At 48.3% G+C, this 18,917-nt stretch overlaps 1 protein-coding gene across 3 annotated transcripts; it reads left to right on the forward strand.

Moving 5' to 3' along the window:
- Positions 1–46: 46 nt before the first annotated feature.
- YDJC (YdjC chitooligosaccharide deacetylase homolog) lies at positions 47–18,153 on the forward strand. Of its 3 annotated transcripts, none has more exons than XM_059485501.1 (6): positions 47–145; positions 5,414–5,586; positions 13,245–13,404; positions 14,090–14,189; positions 15,087–15,264; positions 16,671–18,153. In XM_059485501.1, exons 2-6 carry the CDS (start codon positions 5,429–5,431, stop codon positions 16,978–16,980), a joined length of 906 nt encoding a protein of 301 aa, XP_059341484.1. In that variant the 5' UTR covers positions 47–145; positions 5,414–5,428; the 3' UTR covers positions 16,981–18,153. The 3 variants fall into 3 exon arrangements, with proteins under 3 accessions (XP_059341484.1, XP_059341482.1, XP_059341483.1); XM_059485499.1 differs by lacking the exon at positions 47–145 and adding an exon at positions 4,666–4,857; XM_059485500.1 differs by lacking the exon at positions 47–145 and adding an exon at positions 5,129–5,325.
- Positions 18,154–18,917: the final 764 nt, after the last annotated feature.

The following is an 18,917-nucleotide window of genomic DNA, read 5'->3' on the forward strand; positions in this document are numbered from 1 at the left end:
CTCAGCCACTCTCCTGCCTGATGCTTGTCCTCCAAGAGCAGGGGATCTCCCCTCAGAACCCCAAAGGAATTAATCTGCATTTCCATTCCATCAACTGGGATTTTCCACATGTTTTCAGTGATGCTGGGAGGTGACAACAACCACTGTAAGTGATCTGCCAGATGAACTTTCCTGTGTACTGACACTGCTGAGGTGTTACCCATGTTTGCTTTTTTTTTTCCCCTTAACATAAGGACCTGCCTCTGGTATCTTTAATTTGTTTTAATGACTCCTGATCAACATTTGCAATAATCAATAACTCTGCTTTTGTTTATACAGTGTAAGTTGAAACTGAGGAAGTTATTTAGAATTTGTAGGCATGGATTTGAATTGTTGTTTTGATGATTAGCTTCTATTTTATAATAAGAATGTAAAAACACAATTTATGTTACATCAATTCAGGCAGCTTTTAAAATAACTTACTTCTTAATGGTATTTAAAAAACCTCTAGACATCTGTTTCAGTGGTAGGCAAACATTTATGTAATTCTGAAAATTCCACAGAACATCTATGCATCTTTTATAATAACTTCAGAGAGGTCAAACTGAATTCCTGATGCAATCAAAGAGTTGATGGAATCAGACAGTCTAGGTTTAGCTATTAGTGTGCACAGTTAAACAGTACCTATTTTGGACCCATCATTTAATTGTCTAGGAGAAATATTCCCCATCTCAACTCTTTTTTGACCAGGTATCTTTGTATATTTTAATAGACCTCAACATCAGGCAAAGAGGTATCTGGAAAAGGAGCATGCAGGCTTTACATCATCTCAACCCTAGTTAGAGGTCACAGATGCTGTAGTATTCAAATATTAATTTTTTACCACACATTAGACACTGAAGGAAATGCAGCAGAGAGAAAATAACCCTCGGTAAAAAGGGAGAGTGGATTAAAACTCACCATCCATGAGCCACATTTTCACCAAGGACCAGAGGGCTGCCAGGTGCATCAGGAGGGATCTGAGTTTGGTGCTTTTAGCAGTCCCCCATAATTTAATGCCAAATGCCAAATTAATAAGAAGGTCACAATGGCAAATTTTGCCTTTCATCCACCTTGCTAGGACCACACACCGTGCCAGGCATTATTTTGTGCTGGTGTAAATTCAGATATTTCAGATGTGGATGAAGGAAGGTGACAGGTACTGCCTGGCAACCAGGGAAGCCTTTCACTCTTAGCAGAGTGAAAACCCCAGAGTTTGGGGGTTTCAAACCTTTTTGATGCAGGATGGAGGAAACTGTTCTATGGATGAAAAATTGTAGTTTAAGCATTTCTACAGAAGCCACTGAACTTCAAAGATTTACAAAACCTCTGAGGCTGGAACAGAGATTACAAAACCTCTGAGGCTGGGACAGAGAAGAAAATGTTTACGTCTTTTCATTTAAAAAATGGATTTTACTTTGTCTCATTTCAATGCCTTTTAGAGTTCACACTTTCAACAAAATTTCATGCAAGGAAAAGACAAACAAAGTCCTACTGTGCTACCATTGTAATCCCAAATGAACTAACTAGCTGCAGCCAAGGGAACAAGAAAAAGAAAACACATTTTTTATGTCAACATGTAAACAGATGCCTTGTTGGAAGCAGTAATTGTTGGAAAACACTTTTGTGAAATACAGGAAACCTCAGCATTTCTACTGATTAATTCAAAGTTCAGGGAAAGAAGTTCAAGCTCAAAAGCAGTGAAGGACTTGAGGATGGTGAGAGCTCCTGCTGGCTTTTGCAGCTAAGCTGAGGTTGGGCTGTGTTTTGTTTTAGTTAAGCTGGAAGATGCAGCCTTTCCTTAGTCCATGTCCTGGCTTATGCAGCTCCACCAGAAGTCCTGGCCAATGTGCCTGTCCTCAGTGCAGAGAAGAGACTGTCCAGAGGAAGTCTGCCTTGCCTTTCAGCTCCAGGATGAATTTGTAAGGGCCTTTCAGCTCTGGGCTCTGTGGGGTCAGCTGCAAGGGCTGTCCTGGCAGTGCAGGCTGCAGAGGGAGCTCTGCTGCCAAGGGGATGTGGCACAGGGACAAGGTTTGCTTGCTGGGGAATATTTGCTTCCAGTAGCAGGAAGGAGAGCTGGATAAACAGGTATGAAATCAGAAAAGAAAAGCCTCCAGGAAGTGCATTAAATATTTAAGAAGGATGTTACTGTTAATAGCATTAAATGCTTACTAAGGTTAAGAAGGCTGAGAAGCCAAGCTTTGTCTAAGATTCTTATGTTGTTCCTCTCACCTGTGCAGAGTTAGGGAGCACTGGCACTTCTAGAAAGAGGCAGAAAACCCCAGAGTTTGCATTGGCAAAGAGAGGAGGTGCTTGTTTTATGATTCATGACATGACTTCAGAATTGTGCTGACTTCAGCTGTGCAGTAACAGCGCTCATCAGTAAGTGAAGCCTCTTGGGGAGCGTGGGCAGGCTGTGACGTTCATCTCCCAGAAGGGGAAGCAAGTAGCAGGTGCACAAATATCCCCTCTGAAATGCCAAGGGCACTGAAAACCTTTACAGAACATCAAAAACTTCTCTATAACAGAGCCATACTACTATCAAATGACAGAAAAGCTCACAGGAATTGACTGAATGAAGATTTAGCAAGTTGTCTACAGCATTTTAGCATAATCTGTTTTGAATTTCATTTCATATAATTCCTTTCTAAGAGAAAATGTCACTGAAGAGGCAGAAGGCTGTCTTCCAGCTCTCACCATCATTTCCAGTAGTCATCACTCATTTACGTGAGCAGGGAAGAGCAAGAAAGAGTAAGAAAGTGACAAACAGCTGATGTCCCCTCTTGATGCAGAGAAGTCTCCCATGCTCCCAGTGCTGCCCATTTTGGGGCCTACAGGGAGAGCACAGCCTATGAACCAAATCCTACCATGAATAATATTGCTACCACCCATTCTGATTTTATTTTTCTCTTTCAAAGTATCAAAATAAACTTACAAATTATCATCCAAAACTTAGCTGCTCCTCAAAGTGCCCTCTGAGGCTGATGGAAACAGTTTTGTAGCAGTTTGCTACGTGGACTGGAACTGATGAGAGCCTAAAGATCAACAGGGCTGCAACCTACCTCAACTCAGTGATTCCAAATTCCTTGTTAGGAGACAGACCTGGAAAGCCATTACTCCCACAGCTGTTCATGCCCCCAGACAGATGTTTCAAACTTCAGGTGTGAACAGGGTGCAGTTTCCCCTGCTGAAGTGCAGCTCTGTCTCCAAACTGATGGTCCTTGCTTTGCTGAAGATCATCAGTCTCTGGCTGTGCCTACAAGTCACATCCTTGACTTTGGGCCATGGGCACGCTGGCTGTCTTTTAGGGATTGAACTCTGCTGAAAAAGGAGACACTTGGAGGCTGTAATTTCTTTTTACATGAATTAAGTAGCAAGATTGTCAGCCCATTCCCACAGAAACGACCCTTAAAGCCTTTTCCAACCCATTTCACTCCAGCTGCTCTTCCAAGAAGCTGTTGCTTGGCTTGTCAGCTGTTTCTGCACTTACCTCCATGCTGGCACAGGTTCAGAGGTGGAAATCACCATCATCCATGCAAGAGTCCCAGTCCCAGTGTGATCCCTGCTTCCTGGGACAAGTTACAGCAGACACCAGGACATCTGCCCTGGATCCATGGACATGTTACCAAGGCACTTTCTGAGCTGCCATTCTCCCTACCTCAACCACGAGTTTGTTGTTTCTCCTGCAATATCAGAAGTGGGTGAATGTTTTGGGATAACACTACAGACCAAGAAGGGGGTTGTTCTGCTTAGATAGAACTTCATCCTCTTCCACAGGTGAAAAATGCAGGCTGACAGCATCTTCCACTCTCCATGTCAAGCTGAGTACTTGGCACTTTCACTTTCATTCTGGTAGATCCAGAATAGGGTTTTTTTTTGCAGTAAGAAAGAACAGTTCAATGCCAGGACAAATAAGATTTTACATGCAGCCTGATGGAGAACTGGCTGGCACCCAGCACTGTATGACAGCATGTTAGAAGCTGCCCTTCGTGAAACTCTCATCTGTTCTCCCTGCCCTTCTCTAGCCCAGCACCAAGAGCCACGGGATCTCCTGGCCAGGGTTTGCTGCCATGCGGCTCTGAGTCAGACTGAGTGTGCACTGCCAGCAAACCAAGGTGGGGGAAAACAAGCGAGTGGTTACTGCGACAGTCACTGATTGCGGGATTACACATCCATGGCATCACTGGGATCAGCGGTTTTGCGCTGTAGCCAGCACAGAGCACGAACCGAATCGCTTGTCCCACCCTCAGCCACGGGCGGGTCTCACCTCGGCAATCCGGAACAGAGGCGGCCGCAGAGAGCGGCGCGGGTTCCCCGGGCGGGCCGGGCCGTGCCGTGCCGGGCCGTGCGGCGCTGCGGGCCGCCGCCGCCAGGGGCCGCCGCCGCCAGGGGCCGCCGCCGCCAGGGGCCGCCGCCGCCAGGGGCCGCCGCCGCCAGGGGCCGCCGCCGCCAGGGGCCGCCGCCGCCAGGGGCCGCCGCCGCCAGGGGCCGCCGCCGCCAGGGGCCGCCGCCGCCAGGGGCCGCCGCCGCCAGGGGCCGCCGCCGCCAGGGGCCGCCGCCGCCAGGGGCCGCCGCCGCCAGGGGCCGCCGCCAGGGGCCGCCGCCGGGGCCTCCCCGGTGCTCGCCGCGCTCGGAGGCGCCGGAGCTGCGGCGGGGCCGCCCCGTGCTCGCCTCACGGCGGGAGCTCCCGCCTGGGGCCGCTCGCAGCGCGGGCAGGGGGGATGCGCGGCCGGGCGGCGCGGACACAGCTCCGCCGCCGGGGCCAGCGTCCCCACAGGGCCAGCGGCGGCCGAACACACCTGGCGGCGGCCCTGGGAACCGGATCGGGCCGGAGCGGAGGTACGCACCGCCCCGGGCAAGGGAGGGGGGCTGGCGGGCCCGCAGCGCTCCGTCCCGCTTCTCCCCGGGAACGCGGCCCGCGCCCGATGGAGCCGGGGATCGGTGGCCGCAAAGACGTCACGGCTGCCTCAGGTGATCCGCACCCCTGGCATTTCACTGGGCACCGCGGGCGAGGGTGGGGCCGGCAATGGAATTTGACCCTCTGACGCGCCCTCGATCGATTCAATCATCCCATCAAATCCCCGAGCTTTCGCACTCTCTCATCGGCCGAGGTGGAAGCGCACTCAGGGTTTGCCCCCCAGGGGAGGGCACGGCCCGGCTGCTGCTCTCGGGGAGGAGCGGGCAGGGCTGGGTGCTGAGCCCGCCGGCCACACGCAAATCCCGCCACAGGGCGAGCTGCGAGCCCGCGGCGGGCTGGGGTGGAGCAGGAGTCACTCAGGGGCTGAGTCACGATTGGCTTTGCCCGCGGTAAGCCTCTCTTCTCCTGTTTGCCGGTGATCTGCGGGCTGCAGAGTGTTCCGATTTAACCTCCTTTAACTTTTTTTTTTTTTGCCAGGGATGACATCTAAGGATGCTTCAGGTGAAGCTAATAATAACTGGAGATGACTTCGGCTATTGTCCTCGGAGAAACCAAGGCATTGTGGACTGTTTCCTGGCTGGTGCCGTATCTAACGTGTCCCTTCTAGTCAACGGAAGTGCTGCAGCAGATGCAGCCAAGCTGGCAAGGAGGTAAGCTACTTTCTTTAGGTCCTTTGTGGACAGCCTCCAAGAGAAACCAAGCCTGGAAAATTTAGTATTTTGTTCCCCCAGAATAAACACTGTATCACAGCTCAGGCTGGTATGGGAAAACTGTATTCAGACACATTTACTAAGACTCTTCATAGTAAAACCAGTGATTTGCTAACTCATACCAGTAATGGTCTTTTCTCTAGAATTGGCCACTGCACCTTTTTCCCCCCCTCAGGATTAGGAAGCCATTTCCACTATTTGACTAGTAGAATTTGGGTTTGTCAGACTTTCTCCTTCCACTTCTAAAAATGCATCATCAGAAGGAAAGTGCACATTATATACTCAGACCAATCTGCTACCCCTAAAACTATAAGAGCATAAAAGCACAAGTGTTTAAATCTCATTTAATTGATCCATTTCACCCAGGCTGGACACAAGGTCAGCCAGGCTCATTGCAGAATCAGGCAAAGGTGTGATTCTGCAAAGGCTTATTTAATGAAACTGGGCAGTAGAAAACTTGACTTTTTCCCCACCCCTTAAACCTTTTTTAAAAAGCTCATCAATATTTCTATTAGTCCCAGGCTTAATAAGCATATCTGTAAAAATGCATACATAAAGAAAGGGACAATACCTTGTACCTACCACCTTTACTTCTTCACCAACTTCAGAGGCTGCTGGCACACTTAGCTCTGCAGTGGATCAAATGCTATGTGTCAGTCTCAGCCTAGTCCAGCAAATCCTTTAATAAGAAGTATTATTTGTGTTTAGGAGGTAAAACCCAGCTAAACCACTCAGCTCTGGTGTGGGCAGGTGCTTGGAAGCAGGAATATGTCCTGAAAGAGAGAACATCAGGGTTGAGAAACAATTTAGGAAAGCAGAAAAGCAAAGGAGCTGTATTGCTACTACATAAACCGAGACCTTATGCCTCAAATGCAGCTGCTGTGGGGAAGAGTTTCATGAGAGTTCTGCTGACCTTGTTCTCACTGAGCATCTCTCCTCAGTTTGCTGTGATTTTAGGGGTACTTGGAAATTGCTTATAGCTTCTTTGGAGCAGGGTAGTGGAGGAAAGCCAGGGTGCTGTGCTAGTGGCAATCTGGTCTGTAAAAAGGCTAAAGATTCCCCACAACTGCCTGGCAACGAGAAGGGGAGAGGCACCACACCCGTAAGATTCCTAAAATCCTATTAGTAAATGAAACATAAAACACAGAGATAAAGCCAGCACCTCTCTCAGCCACAGAGGGGCTGTGAAACCCTTTAAGCCCCAGTGCTCTGGTGATGTTGTCAGCTATTTTAGCCACGGTCTTTAGCAGGCTTTTAAAATAGAATCCACCTAGCCTCATTTCCATAGCCAGGAAGTAGGCCATGTAATCAGGGGTTTAAAAAGCATCTTTGAATCCAGGTCATGACACTGGTGCTGGCAGCTGATGGGTGTGAAAAGTCAGGTTGGAGGGCAGGGGACAGCAGAGGCCGCAGCCTGCTGCTACAGTTTGAGTTTTTTTGGCAGGGGGAACATAATTTTGAATTGTCAATGTGAATGAAATGGATTTAAATCTGTTTCTGAGCATATAAGCAGGGTGACTTTGGGAACATCTGCCAGCTCTGAAGATCACCAGCCCAGGTTCTACAGTTCCTCATTTGTGTAACTTTCTGCAGGTGTATTCAGCCCTACCCAGCGATGGTAGGAGCATTAGCAGGTGTGGAGAAGGTTTCCTCATGTTGTAATGCAAGCCCAGCTTCAGCTGCAGCTAATTGGCACCTGTGTGTGTAAACAAACCCCTGTGTCACCCCTGAGATGTTTGTTCGTGTCACAAAGGCTGACGCAAACTCTTTCTACACAGATGACAAATAGGTCAGACTTGCTAGAAATGTCACTGAGCCCTCCTCATATTGTGCTGCAGAAATGGGAAAGCATCACTGGCTTGACTGCGTTGCCAATATTATTCCCTTTTCCCCTGCTTGGTGACATCTCCCATCCCACTGTAAATATTGAGGCTTTCTCTATTATGGGATGAAAGTCTGTCTGTTGGTTTTTTCCTCCTCGTGTTTGTCTTTCCCTATTCAGCCTTGACCAATGGCATAATCAGGAAGAGTGGATCTGTCCCCAGCTGAGAGAAGAGGCTTGAAGCAAGTAGCTTGTCCTTTCCTGGGCACATTCCAGTGCTGTGGAATTTGGTCTCTCACACACATAGTGCCAGGATTGTCAGAGTGATGGATTGCTTTTATTGCTTCTTGATAAACTGTCTATGACATGATTGCTTGTAGCTGTAAGTCTTAGACTCTCACTCCTCACCTGGTTTTAAGTTAATTGGAGACAGGCAGAGCTAATTAATAAGTAGACAACTTTTCCTTCCTAAGCACCTCACGCTGCCCTACAATGTTAGGACTTGGCATCCTTCAGAAAGGAACACAGTTCCTCTGAAATTTCTTTCTTCCTTTCATTTTCACAATAATTCTGTAGTTTCTGGGTATACCATCTGCTGCCTTGAGCCTTGATTAAAAGCCTTGGCAGACATGTGATGATAGTCAGCAGATCTTTGTAGCAGCTCTATCACAAGGCAACTGCAGAACAGCAGAACTAAGCAGTAAAAAATACACCTTCCTTAATATCCAGGCTCAGCACCTTGGGCTCCCTCATCCACTGTCACAACTGGCCTGAAAGAAGGGGCACACTCATTTCTGGCAACAGAGGAGTTTCAGCAGAGGCCTGATCCATCACCAAATGACAAACCTATTGATAGCATCTGCCAGAGCAGAACATAACCAGAGCAGCAGGTGGGAGAACAGACTGCCATTGTGGGTTGAGGGTTTTTTCAGTAACTCAAAACTTCTCTTTACGGGGCCTTGACGGACTATGATTTCCTGCTTATCCATATAATACAATCTCAATTTTCTACTTGACAGGCCCTGCCTTGAAGTTAGCCAGACTTCCTGGTGATTATTCCAGAGCCTTTCCCAGAAACTGGAAGGGTTATTTTGTAACCTGAAATGAAGAGATGCCTTAATTTTTCCTTAGAAATGTGGAGATAGAAATAGAGACATCTAAGACAGTTTGCTGCTATATCCTCCCACCCCTCCCCTTCACATCAAACAGGTCAGGTGTCACTGAGCCTTAGGACCTTTTTCCATTTGTGTCCAAATAGCTCATGAAGAGTGACATATTTTAGAACACAACCTCAATCTTCCTGGGTTGTTTTTTGCAGTTTAAATATAGTTTAATACTGAACATCAGCCAAAGCCCCCACAACATCTGGATACATCTAACAGAAGGGTCTAACAAAGCCACATTTAATTACCCTCTCTGTTTTCACTTCCTTTCCCATCAACACTAATTGCAAAACGTGTTTGTAAATTGTGACTGAATTCTGACCCTCCCAGTTAACATCTGACTAATACAGAAATCTCTCATGCTTTCTCATCAACCCTTGTGTGTGACTGTTAATCACACAGCAGACAGTTCCTCTGCTGAACTGTTTGGATGGGGTGGGGCCCAATCTGAAGCCTCACACCAGAATCCCAGAGCACACTGACTTCACTGGCAGCAGCCCATTTTACTGACCTGAGGCTACAGACACCGGAGCTGCACTTGATACAAAGATGTAACTACAACAAACCCAGGTCCCTAAGCTGTGTTACAGCACCAGCTCAACACTGCAGAGGCTTTAGGGCATTTCTGGCAGAAGTAGGTTTTTTAGCAGTAACAGAGCAAGAAAATATGTTATTTGATGAAAGACAGATATTACTGAATGGTGAAAGTGTGGGTGAGGAAATGTATAAATGCCAATATGAGGAAAGTAAGAAGTGCACATTTTAACTCAAAGCCTTGCTTTGTCTGCCTTCAGACACTTGGGTGTTCACTGGAGTGAGATGATGAGATACAGATATTTACACGAGGCTCTGACTTGGGTCACACTTGGGCTGAAACCTGATGATCAGCAGTTTCCTGGATGATACAATAGGTTGTTGAAGCTGGGATCTGTTTACCCATTAAGGGAAAGGGTAAAGTGCTGTGCTTGTGCCAGAGCACCCAGCCTTCAGCAGGGCAATTGGATCAGTGCTTGGCAAATCTCATCATTCCCACAGCCATTGCAAGTGTCCTGTGGCACGGCCAGGCAGGAGCAGGGCGCTGTCACTCACCCACCAACCCCAGTGACTCAGGGCAGTGCCCATCTCCAGGGTCAATAACAGGGAGTGCAGCTGCACACTGCCTCAGCAGAGACATTTATCCAGAGCACTCGTGTGGCAAAACAAGCAACTACTTGAAAAGGAAGCAGTTTAAGCAGTTTAACTGACTGTATTTCCTTTCTCTTGGATAACTGGATTGGGCCCGCTGACTCAGAAATCTTTCCAGGGTGAATTCTTTCTAGCACCTGCTCTAAGGATATTTCCTCCTGCACAAGTCTCTCCTTTTCTCCCCCCGCCTCTACAAGGAATGCTGAGAAGAGGTAACAGCCAACTTTCAGTGCAAGCAGCTCTCTGGTGCATTGAGCTCAGTGGCCTGAATCTCTTCTGCACAGGTTCCCAAGCAGCTCAGTCTGATGCTGCTCCTGCTGCAGGAGCACACACCTGCAGCCAGTGTCCTGTGGCTTTATCAGGAGTGAAGTGAACCCCTGGGCTAAATCCTGCTTCATCTCTGCATTCCCTGTGGCACTGGGACAGACTTGCAGACACAGAGGAGCCTCTCCAAACAGACTGGAAGGGTCACTGCAGCTTAAAAGAGTCACCCAAACGGATTTAGGGACACCAAGTAGATTCTTCACATTGTTTCGGCAGTGGTAGCTGTGTGCAGAAACTAAGCTGTTGCCTGAAGCCCAATTCCAATCCTTTTATTTTGCCTCTTGTGTGAGCAATTAGCAGTTAATGACCAGCAGTGACCAGCAGGGCTCACCCTGTTCCATCTGGAAAGAGCTTGGGCAGAGGAGTTTGAGGCCAAACCCACAACAGCTGAGCTCTGCTCCCAGGGCAGCATCACATGCTATGTAAGCTGCTTGAGCCGCTGGTCTCTGCTTCAGTATCTCAGCCAAAAAATTAGCAGCTATTTTACAGTCTTTTGAAAGATGTGGGCAACTGCAAAGTATGTTTCTGTAGCAGAAACAATCATTTGGGCTCTGAAAAGGGCCCTCTCAGGATATTCCTGCACCTTGACTTTTCTTCCTGCGAGCTTGCAGTGGAACTCTGCTGTACCCACTGATCTGTCCTTCTCCCCGTATCCTTACAACCTTCCCATGCCTCCTTCTGTGCACCTCCCACAGATGAACATTTCTGAACAAGTTTCTCACATTGAGTTTTGCTTTCAGTGCCTCTATTCCAGAGCCATTAAACACAAGCAGTTCCTATCCAGACACCTCAGCATGCACAGTCTGTCAAACCAGGACTGACTCCACAAGAACACTGTTAAGATATTCAGCTGATGTTGGGCAAAGCTCTGAAACACTCTGATGTTACAGTCAGGGTCTCCTCTTACCCAAGGACAAGGCCAGCTCTCTCTGCACTTCCACATTCTGCACATTCCCAGCTCTGGGGCTGGGTTCAGCCCTGGCCAGGAGCTGCTCTCATGTTCCTCAGTGCAGCCCTTGGCTCCTTGGTGTCCCACACCTGTCAGAGGGACTTGCCTTCTCCTGGAAATAGCCTCCCTCACAGCATTGGAGGCATTGCACAATTGGAGGCAGTTCATTTGATGCTCCTGGGAGACAACACTGAGAGGCTCAGCTGTTCATTTCTTGCCCTCCCACAACACATGGGAAACAGAGTACTCAACAGAAAAAGTCCATCTGCTGATTCATGGTAACACAGAAACCCTTTTTTTCTTGCAAGCAGCACTGGCTGTGGTACAAATAACACTCCAGCTGAGGCAGTAAGAGCTTCCCAGAGACAGAATAAAGAATCTGGGGTGCATTTCTAAAAGAAAGCCAAAAGAAAACCACAGACTTCCCCTCTGCCTTTGGACTTGTGCAGGGTGCCCAGGCAGTGACAGGATGGAGGGGAACCCTCCTGCCACAGCACCCCCTGCACTGCAGCTGCCTCCTGTGCTGCCCTGCAGCCTGTCCCCTCAGTGACACAGCTTCCACCTCTTGTGGCAGCCAGGACTTGGTGTGCACGTGTGCTCAGGCCCCTGCTATGATGAGCATTCATCATCAGTGAAACAATCAGGCCCTGCTGCACAGAAATCACCAGATCAGAAAAGCCAGAGAGGACCTTTTCTCCACAAGCTGTTTTGCTTCATTAAACAAATATTCCAGCCTCCTTAATCACACAATGGACTAATTTTGTTCCACAGAGCTGTGCATACAATTTGACTCCTAACATTTATGTCTTTGAGAAGTAGTATCTAGCAACTGACTGCACCAGGAAAAAAAAGGCTTTCAGTCCTTCTAGGGCCAAAGCCTTAGGACCTGAATGAGCTAAATGACTCTGACTTGGTCCAATCCATCCACAGTCTTGTCTCCAGTGAGCTGGTGCCTCACCAGTCAGCTTCAGATGTCTCAGTTTTGCACCCTTTGCCTCAATGGAGATTGTTTTTGTTTTCTCCTTGTGGTACCAGGGCTGTGTGAGGGACAGACCACACCCACTTTTAACAGCTCCGTGCAGAAGTTCCAAGAAGGGTTTAAAGCATCACAGAGTTGTTGTCTTGAAATTCACTCTGCACCATGACTCAGACTGGGCAGCACAGATGGAACATTGCACTTCTGTCATCCCCTCACTGGGTCAGCCAGAGGCCACGGATTGTCTTGGAAAAAGTTTCAAAGCATCATTTTGGCTACTGATGCTGAGGATTTCCAGAAATGCTAATGAGACCCAGCACAAATCCAAGCATGCACAAGTCCTGTTCTCATTGTAGGGGAATCCACAGCACTCTGCTAAGCCCTGAGGGGAGCTCTGCAGCCACATCAGCTCCATAGTTTCTTTTTTTGATTTTTTTAAAAGAATCTTACAGCTTGCAACCGGGTAATCAATCATACCCCTGGGGCTCCTTAGCAAGGCTCTACACCTCACTCTGAGCCTCCTTGCACTGATCCTTCTCTGGCTGTGCCAGGGAGATGCTGCTCTGTACAGCTCATGCTTGCCACTCACTGAGTGATTGCTGCACTAGACAGAAGCCTGGGCACTGCAGGAGTTCCAGCTGCAGCCCCTTGTACTCACACTGTAGCCTGTGCTATTGCCACAACAGCTTCCTTGGGCACTGCTTACATATGAATTAGTGGATTCTACTTAAGGGCAGCTTTAGGAGTCATCAAGTAAAGCTGCCATGTCTCATAAATGCACCATCTTTAACAGGGTGAATAACTCAAGGGGATACCTAGCAAGGGCTAATGGAGCACTTCAGAAAAAGCTGCAAGATCTGGATTTTTTGGTTGGTTATCAGTGACTGCAGTTCCTGGAGTGCAGTTACAGCATTTACCCCGTGCTGTGAGCCAGGGTGGAGGCAGGGCTTGGGGGCACTCACAGGCTGGCCCTGGGTAGGGTGCTCAGGGCTGTTACCTGGAGATGCCCTGCTCTGGTTGGGGTCACTGCCATCCTTTCTGGCAGGGCAGAGATACAAAGATGTATCCAGTGAGTCCTGCAACTCCTCTAAGATCACTCTGATTCTTACACTTTAATCTCCCCTCTCTGACCACAGTGAGGGAGGTGCAAAGCTTGGCAGACATTTCCCTCTCTTCCAGACACAACATCCCAATAGGCCTGCATGCCAACCTCTCTGAGGGCTCCCCTGTGTGTGAGGTGCTCAAGACAAACTCTTCTCTGCTCAACCAGGATGGATTCTTCCATGGAAAAATGGGATTCAGAACAGCTCTATCAAAAGGTCTCCTGAAAATGTCAGAGGTAGGAGAAAGACACATACAGCTGTACAACTTGCCTTTCTGAAAAATTAGCCTGCATTTATCCCAGCACATAACAGCTGAGGGCTTTTCCCAGATCCCAGCTATGAGTCTGCTTAAAGATGAACCCTGCTTGTGCAGCCTGAGCTGGCTTTAGGCCCTGGGCCTCATTCTGCCAAAGGCTCTGCAGCCTTTAGAACCCATTCCTCCCTGATTCAGTGCCTGTATACACAGTTAATTACTTATCTGAGGAGGTAGAAGGGCATTGGGACAGGTATTTACAAAGAACCTAGAGATCAGTAAAGAGCAAATGACAGAAAAGTCCTAAGTAGGTACCAGGCCTTTCATCAGCTTGTGAATTTTGTTCTCTAGGGAGGTGGCTGGTTTTGCCAGCCAGGATAAAGGATGAGCAAGGATAAACATGTTCAGTGATCATAACTGCATCAATTTTAAACAGAAATTTATATTTAGAATAATATTTAGAACATCCCCACCATTCCCATAAACAGTACCACAAAGAGCCCCATGCCCAAGGGACACCCTGGGTAGCCCAGCAGTGCTGCACATCCCTGTACAAGCACACCCCAGAGCTGGGTTCTGACTCCTGCCCAGTGGGGTCCCAGCAGCCCCATCACTCCCCTGCTCTCAGCCTCTCCCAGGTCCTGCTCTGACCCTTCTCTGCTGCACAGGTGAAGCAGGAGCTCAAGGCCCAGGTGGAGCTGTTCCGTGAGCTGACAGGTCACCTACCTCCCCACATGGATGGGCACCAGCACGTCCACGTTCTCCCAGGTAAGGAGAAAATCCTCTCCTGCACCAGGCAGGTGAGAGTCAGCTTGGAGGGGCCTCCCCTGGCCCAGCTCCCTTATGGGCAGTAAGCCCCACCCTGAGACACCTGCTGGCAGCTGCAGTTTGAATGTTCCCACCTGAGCCCACAGTCCTGCCCAGAGCCAAACTCTGCCTGGAGCCCTGGGTTTTTCCACCAGGGCATTAATGACACAAATGGCCAAGGTTACACCTCTTTCTCCAAGAACAATAATTCTCCTCAGCATCCCAATTCCATGTTCTCACCCACACTGAAGGAGGCAGACCAAAGCCAGCAGCAGACTGGCCAGTTTAAACTGGAATGCTGGAGATTGCAATAGCTGGTGGCTCTTTAAGATGCTACAGAATTCCCTCCTGTCCATTGTGCTCCCACCCCAGTTCCTGCCTGCAGGTCTCAGCTTTAGAGATGAGCAAGGATCTTCTGTCCTTGTTTTGCAAATAAAGTCATTGTGGTACAGAGATGGTAAATGGAGTGAGAAAAGAATCCAGGTTTTCCCACTGCAGTACTGACTGTCTCCAGATAACATTGCTCTGGCTGTACAAGGACTTGATGAAGAATTTGTTCCTGACAGTGCAGCCACCTCTGGTGCACTCACTGCAGACCAGTGTCACTCACTTAGAAGGGGGGCTGGACTAAAGGCTCAGTGCTGAAAGGAAGAAAGGCACCTACAGGAGAAGTTCAGGGAGAAATGTTTCCAGTATAGGAGGTGACTCCCATACAGATGAATTTCAGCAGAAGATAAACCAAATGGAATTTTATTTTCTTAAACACAGAAAGGAAGGAAGCCTCTGTGCTAACAGCTTGCAGGGGACACAAGAAGCTGCTTATCCAAGTCCTGACTGCATCTCTGGTTTTGCTTACAGAGGTCAGGAATGTGTTTGCAGAGGTTTTAGAGGAGTATGGGATTAAGTACACACGTGTCCCCATAGAGCCAGGCCTTCATAACTGTGACTGGATTCCACCATCCCTGATGGACTTCTACCTGGGAGTAGAAGAAGATTCTTTTAACACAGTGGATGTGTTTACAAAGCATGGAATAAGGTAAGACAGGTATTACTCATCCTTTTTTTGTAGTAAAACATTAAGATTGTATCAGTTCCTGATAGCATCTTTCAAAAATGGAACACCATCTTTCTCTTTCCTCTTTGGACTTAGAGAAAGGATCAGGAGGAGCACAGAAGTGCCAGAGGCACAAGAGCTTAGGAAGTTTTGTTTGAACAGAGATGAGTCACTTTCCACTTGAAAAGGAATGTTTTTTTCAGGGTATGCTACTCAGTCTTTCTAGTGAAGCTTCCTCAGCCTGGCATCTGGAATGCCAGGAGAAATGCTGCATCAATGCTGAAATTTCAAAAGTATTACCTAAGGAAAGCATTTAAGAACTAAATTTTCATCTTCCTGTTGTAGTAGAGAAAGGGTTTTAAGCAGCAAGAATGAGACTAAGTAGAAGCAGGTATTTGTTAAGGGGAAGCAATGAGCTCTGAGAGCTGGCAGTACCACAGCAGGTGATCACTGCTGTGAGCAAACAGCCTTGTCAGTGCCCTGCACCTCAGGAGCCAAACCCTGAAAGCTCAGCCCTTCCCCCAATGAAATCCTTCTCTTAAAAGCTTAGACTGTTTCATGGGTTAAAGGCCTTTCACTAGAGACCCTTGCAGTCACCTGACCTTTGGGGCAGATGTCATTACTTCCTCAGCCCACTGGAAACATTATCTTCTGGGATTTTATTTTTTGTGTCAGTGGTTCTGAACACCAGCAGCAGGCTGGTATTTCTCCCTTCTCAAGAACAGCTGAGCTGGGCTTTTCTGTGATCATTCAGGTAAAGATTCCAGCCTTGATTTCTTCTGAAAACATTTTCATTCTGCCCTCACATGCAGTGGCTCAGCTCTCCCGGACTCATCCAGGCCACACTTAGAACTTGACACTTGCAGCCAGACTTGAACAAAGAATTGTGTGAAGCTAAGAAGCAGCGTGTAGGTGGTGTCCTCTAGGAGTAACATTTTGTCCAGTTATTATGGCTCTTTGATATGTTCTGTCAGGAGGCTTCTTTAGCTGGGTGGTTGCCATTTTATTTCAGTCACTTTTGTTTCTACTTAGCTGAGGGTCATTATTCAAGATTAATTTATTTTGATAGTGTGGCATTTCTCAGTTCAGCGTTGCTCTTTGTTTTTGGGACAATAAAATGCACCTGAAAGCTCACAGATGCCAAACCCAGTACTGGGGCTGTGCTGGGCCTTGCTGTCCCTGCAGAACTGCTGCTTGAAATAGGATCCTGGTTTCAATCAAGAAAAGTTCTGGTTTTACTTTTGTTTATAGTTAAAAGTTTTTTTAAACTCCTCCCAATTTTGTATCTTAAATTTTAGGTAAATTTTGATTCCTAATCCACTGGACATAACACAATTCTCTCCCTGCCTCTTTAGCACTAACAGCAGTGTTCCCTCCTCTGGCTGCAGGTGGGCAGACATTTACATAGGCCTGAGCACCATGGGCAGGAACATGTCTGTCAGCAGCATCCAGAGTGCCATCGACAGCGCCGTGCTGCAGCGCCCGCCCAGGGCACCCCAGAGTGGCACCGTGACCATCGAGCTGATGGTGCACCCCGGGTACCCCAGTGTCCCTCCTGTTGGGGGCTGTGGGGAAGGACCAGATGATTTCTCACAGTCCTGGGAACGCCTCCATGAACTCCAGACATTAATTAAGCCAGAGCTGCAGAGCCATTACAAAAGCAGGAACATTCAGCTGTGTTCATTCAAAGATCTTTAAATAAATGAGCATCCATCCATCCATCCATCCATCCATCCATCCATCCATCCATCCATCCATCCATCCATCATACACTCATCCTCTGAAGACAGGCAATTGCTAATGTCCAGAGAAGCCAGATCACTGTTATCAGTGTCACAGTCCCTGGTGCAGCTCACAGAAGCTGTGAACAGCTCACCACCACCCTGTGAGCAGCTCCAGGCAGTACCCCAGAGCCCCAGCTGCCAGTTTTAAGGCCACAACATCCGCTCAAAATGTGCCAAACTCCTTCTGTGACACCCCCTCCACAGTGCCCCAGTGCAGCACAGGCTCCCAGGACTCAGCTCCTGCCAGCAAAGGAGCAGCACGGGGACAGACTTGGCTGTGACACTGCAGCACAGCCCCCTGAGGGGTCTGATCATTTCTCCTTTCAGACCTGATGGCAAAACAAGAACCCTGCTGGTGAGTGGGTGCTGCTTTGGCTCACCCACTCAGTGCAGGTTACCCACAGGAGGCCTGGCCACCTTCAGCATTTGGCTCTCTGAGAGCAGCCAGTCCCTGCCCTGACTCGTAACTGCTCACTGATGGTGAGGGGTGCAGGGACAATGTCACCCTCAGAGCCTTCCTCTGCTCGGAGCACTCGGGTCACACTCGTGGCCCTGTGGGGTCTGCAGCCGCCTCAGCCACAGGATTTGTGTCTGCCTGCTCTCGTTACCTCTTGGTGTTAAGCCCCCCCAGGAAAGTAACATCAGCTGTAGCCCTTTTGGAGAGGCTTCTTATTTTTTGGATGACTTTGCAGGAGCAGCAACTGTTGACCCATCTGCTATTTCAGTAACTGCTGTGTGTGAGAGCAGCAGCAACTGGTCCTGCACCACCCACTGCCCCTCAGGACAGCCATGAGCTGTGCCAGCCATGAGCATGGCTGTGGCTCAGAAGGTCCCTGTATTTGTCCCTTTTGTTCCTGTCACCAGAGCATTCGAACTCCAGCAAGCCCCAGTAGTGCTGATATGTTCTTAACTGCAGCCCTGTCGTTCCTGTAAGGACTTTCACGTGGGGAAATATTCTTTGCACAAGAGTGATCTATTTAACATAATTGGTTTTGTTAACCATATTTTTTAATATAAAAATTATTAGTATCATCATTATTCTTTTAAATGAAAAATAAACTGAGATCTTTTCTATTGCAAAGCTTCAGGAGGCTTTTGGGTTTAATTACATGTGGTGAGTGAACTAAGCCCACTCACCTGTCTGCTCCCACACCGCTGGAAGGGCTCCCTTTCTATCATTAGTGGGAACTGTCTGACCTTTCCTATAACACGTCAGGAAGTTTCTGTCCTGTACAAGTGGAAAAACATCAAGGATGCGGTAGAAAATATTTTTCCCGATTCTTTCCTGTATCATAGAAATGCCTTAGACGTCTGAGCCGGGGCCGGGTGAGAGCAGGGCAGGTGTTACCCTGGCGATGCTGCCGGGGGCGCCGGGACAGCCCCGCGCCCGCCCCTGCCAGCGCCACCCCGCGCCCCCCGGGCCGCACTGCAGCCGCTGCCGGAGCGCAGAGCTCCATCGGGTACGGAATTGTCACCGCGTCCTCATGGATACTTCTAAACCTTATTATAAACATTTCAACTGCCTCACGTTCTAAGCGCTGGATTGGCTCTGATCGCACCCATCGGGACGTTGCACACCTGCGGAATTCTGCATGCATTTCCTCGCAGCTGAGCACTGGAGAGCTGGGGGCAGCCTTTACCCGAGCACCGTACTGTGAAAAACAGATTTTGTAAAGTCGTTATTTTTAAATGAAGAGCATTAAACCCCAAATTTACGTTTAATTAGTAAAATGAACAATGAAGTACTAAAAGACTATTCAGTAGGGAACCTTTCAATCGCATAAAATATAGGGAGATAAGGAAATTTCTCAGTAGTTCTGTGAAAGCTTTAAAGACAACCCAAGTTGAAAT

Source organism: Ammospiza nelsoni, chromosome 18 (genome assembly GCF_027579445.1).
Source record: "Ammospiza nelsoni isolate bAmmNel1 chromosome 18, bAmmNel1.pri, whole genome shotgun sequence".
NCBI classification, from domain to species: Eukaryota; Metazoa; Chordata; class Aves; order Passeriformes; family Passerellidae; genus Ammospiza; species Ammospiza nelsoni.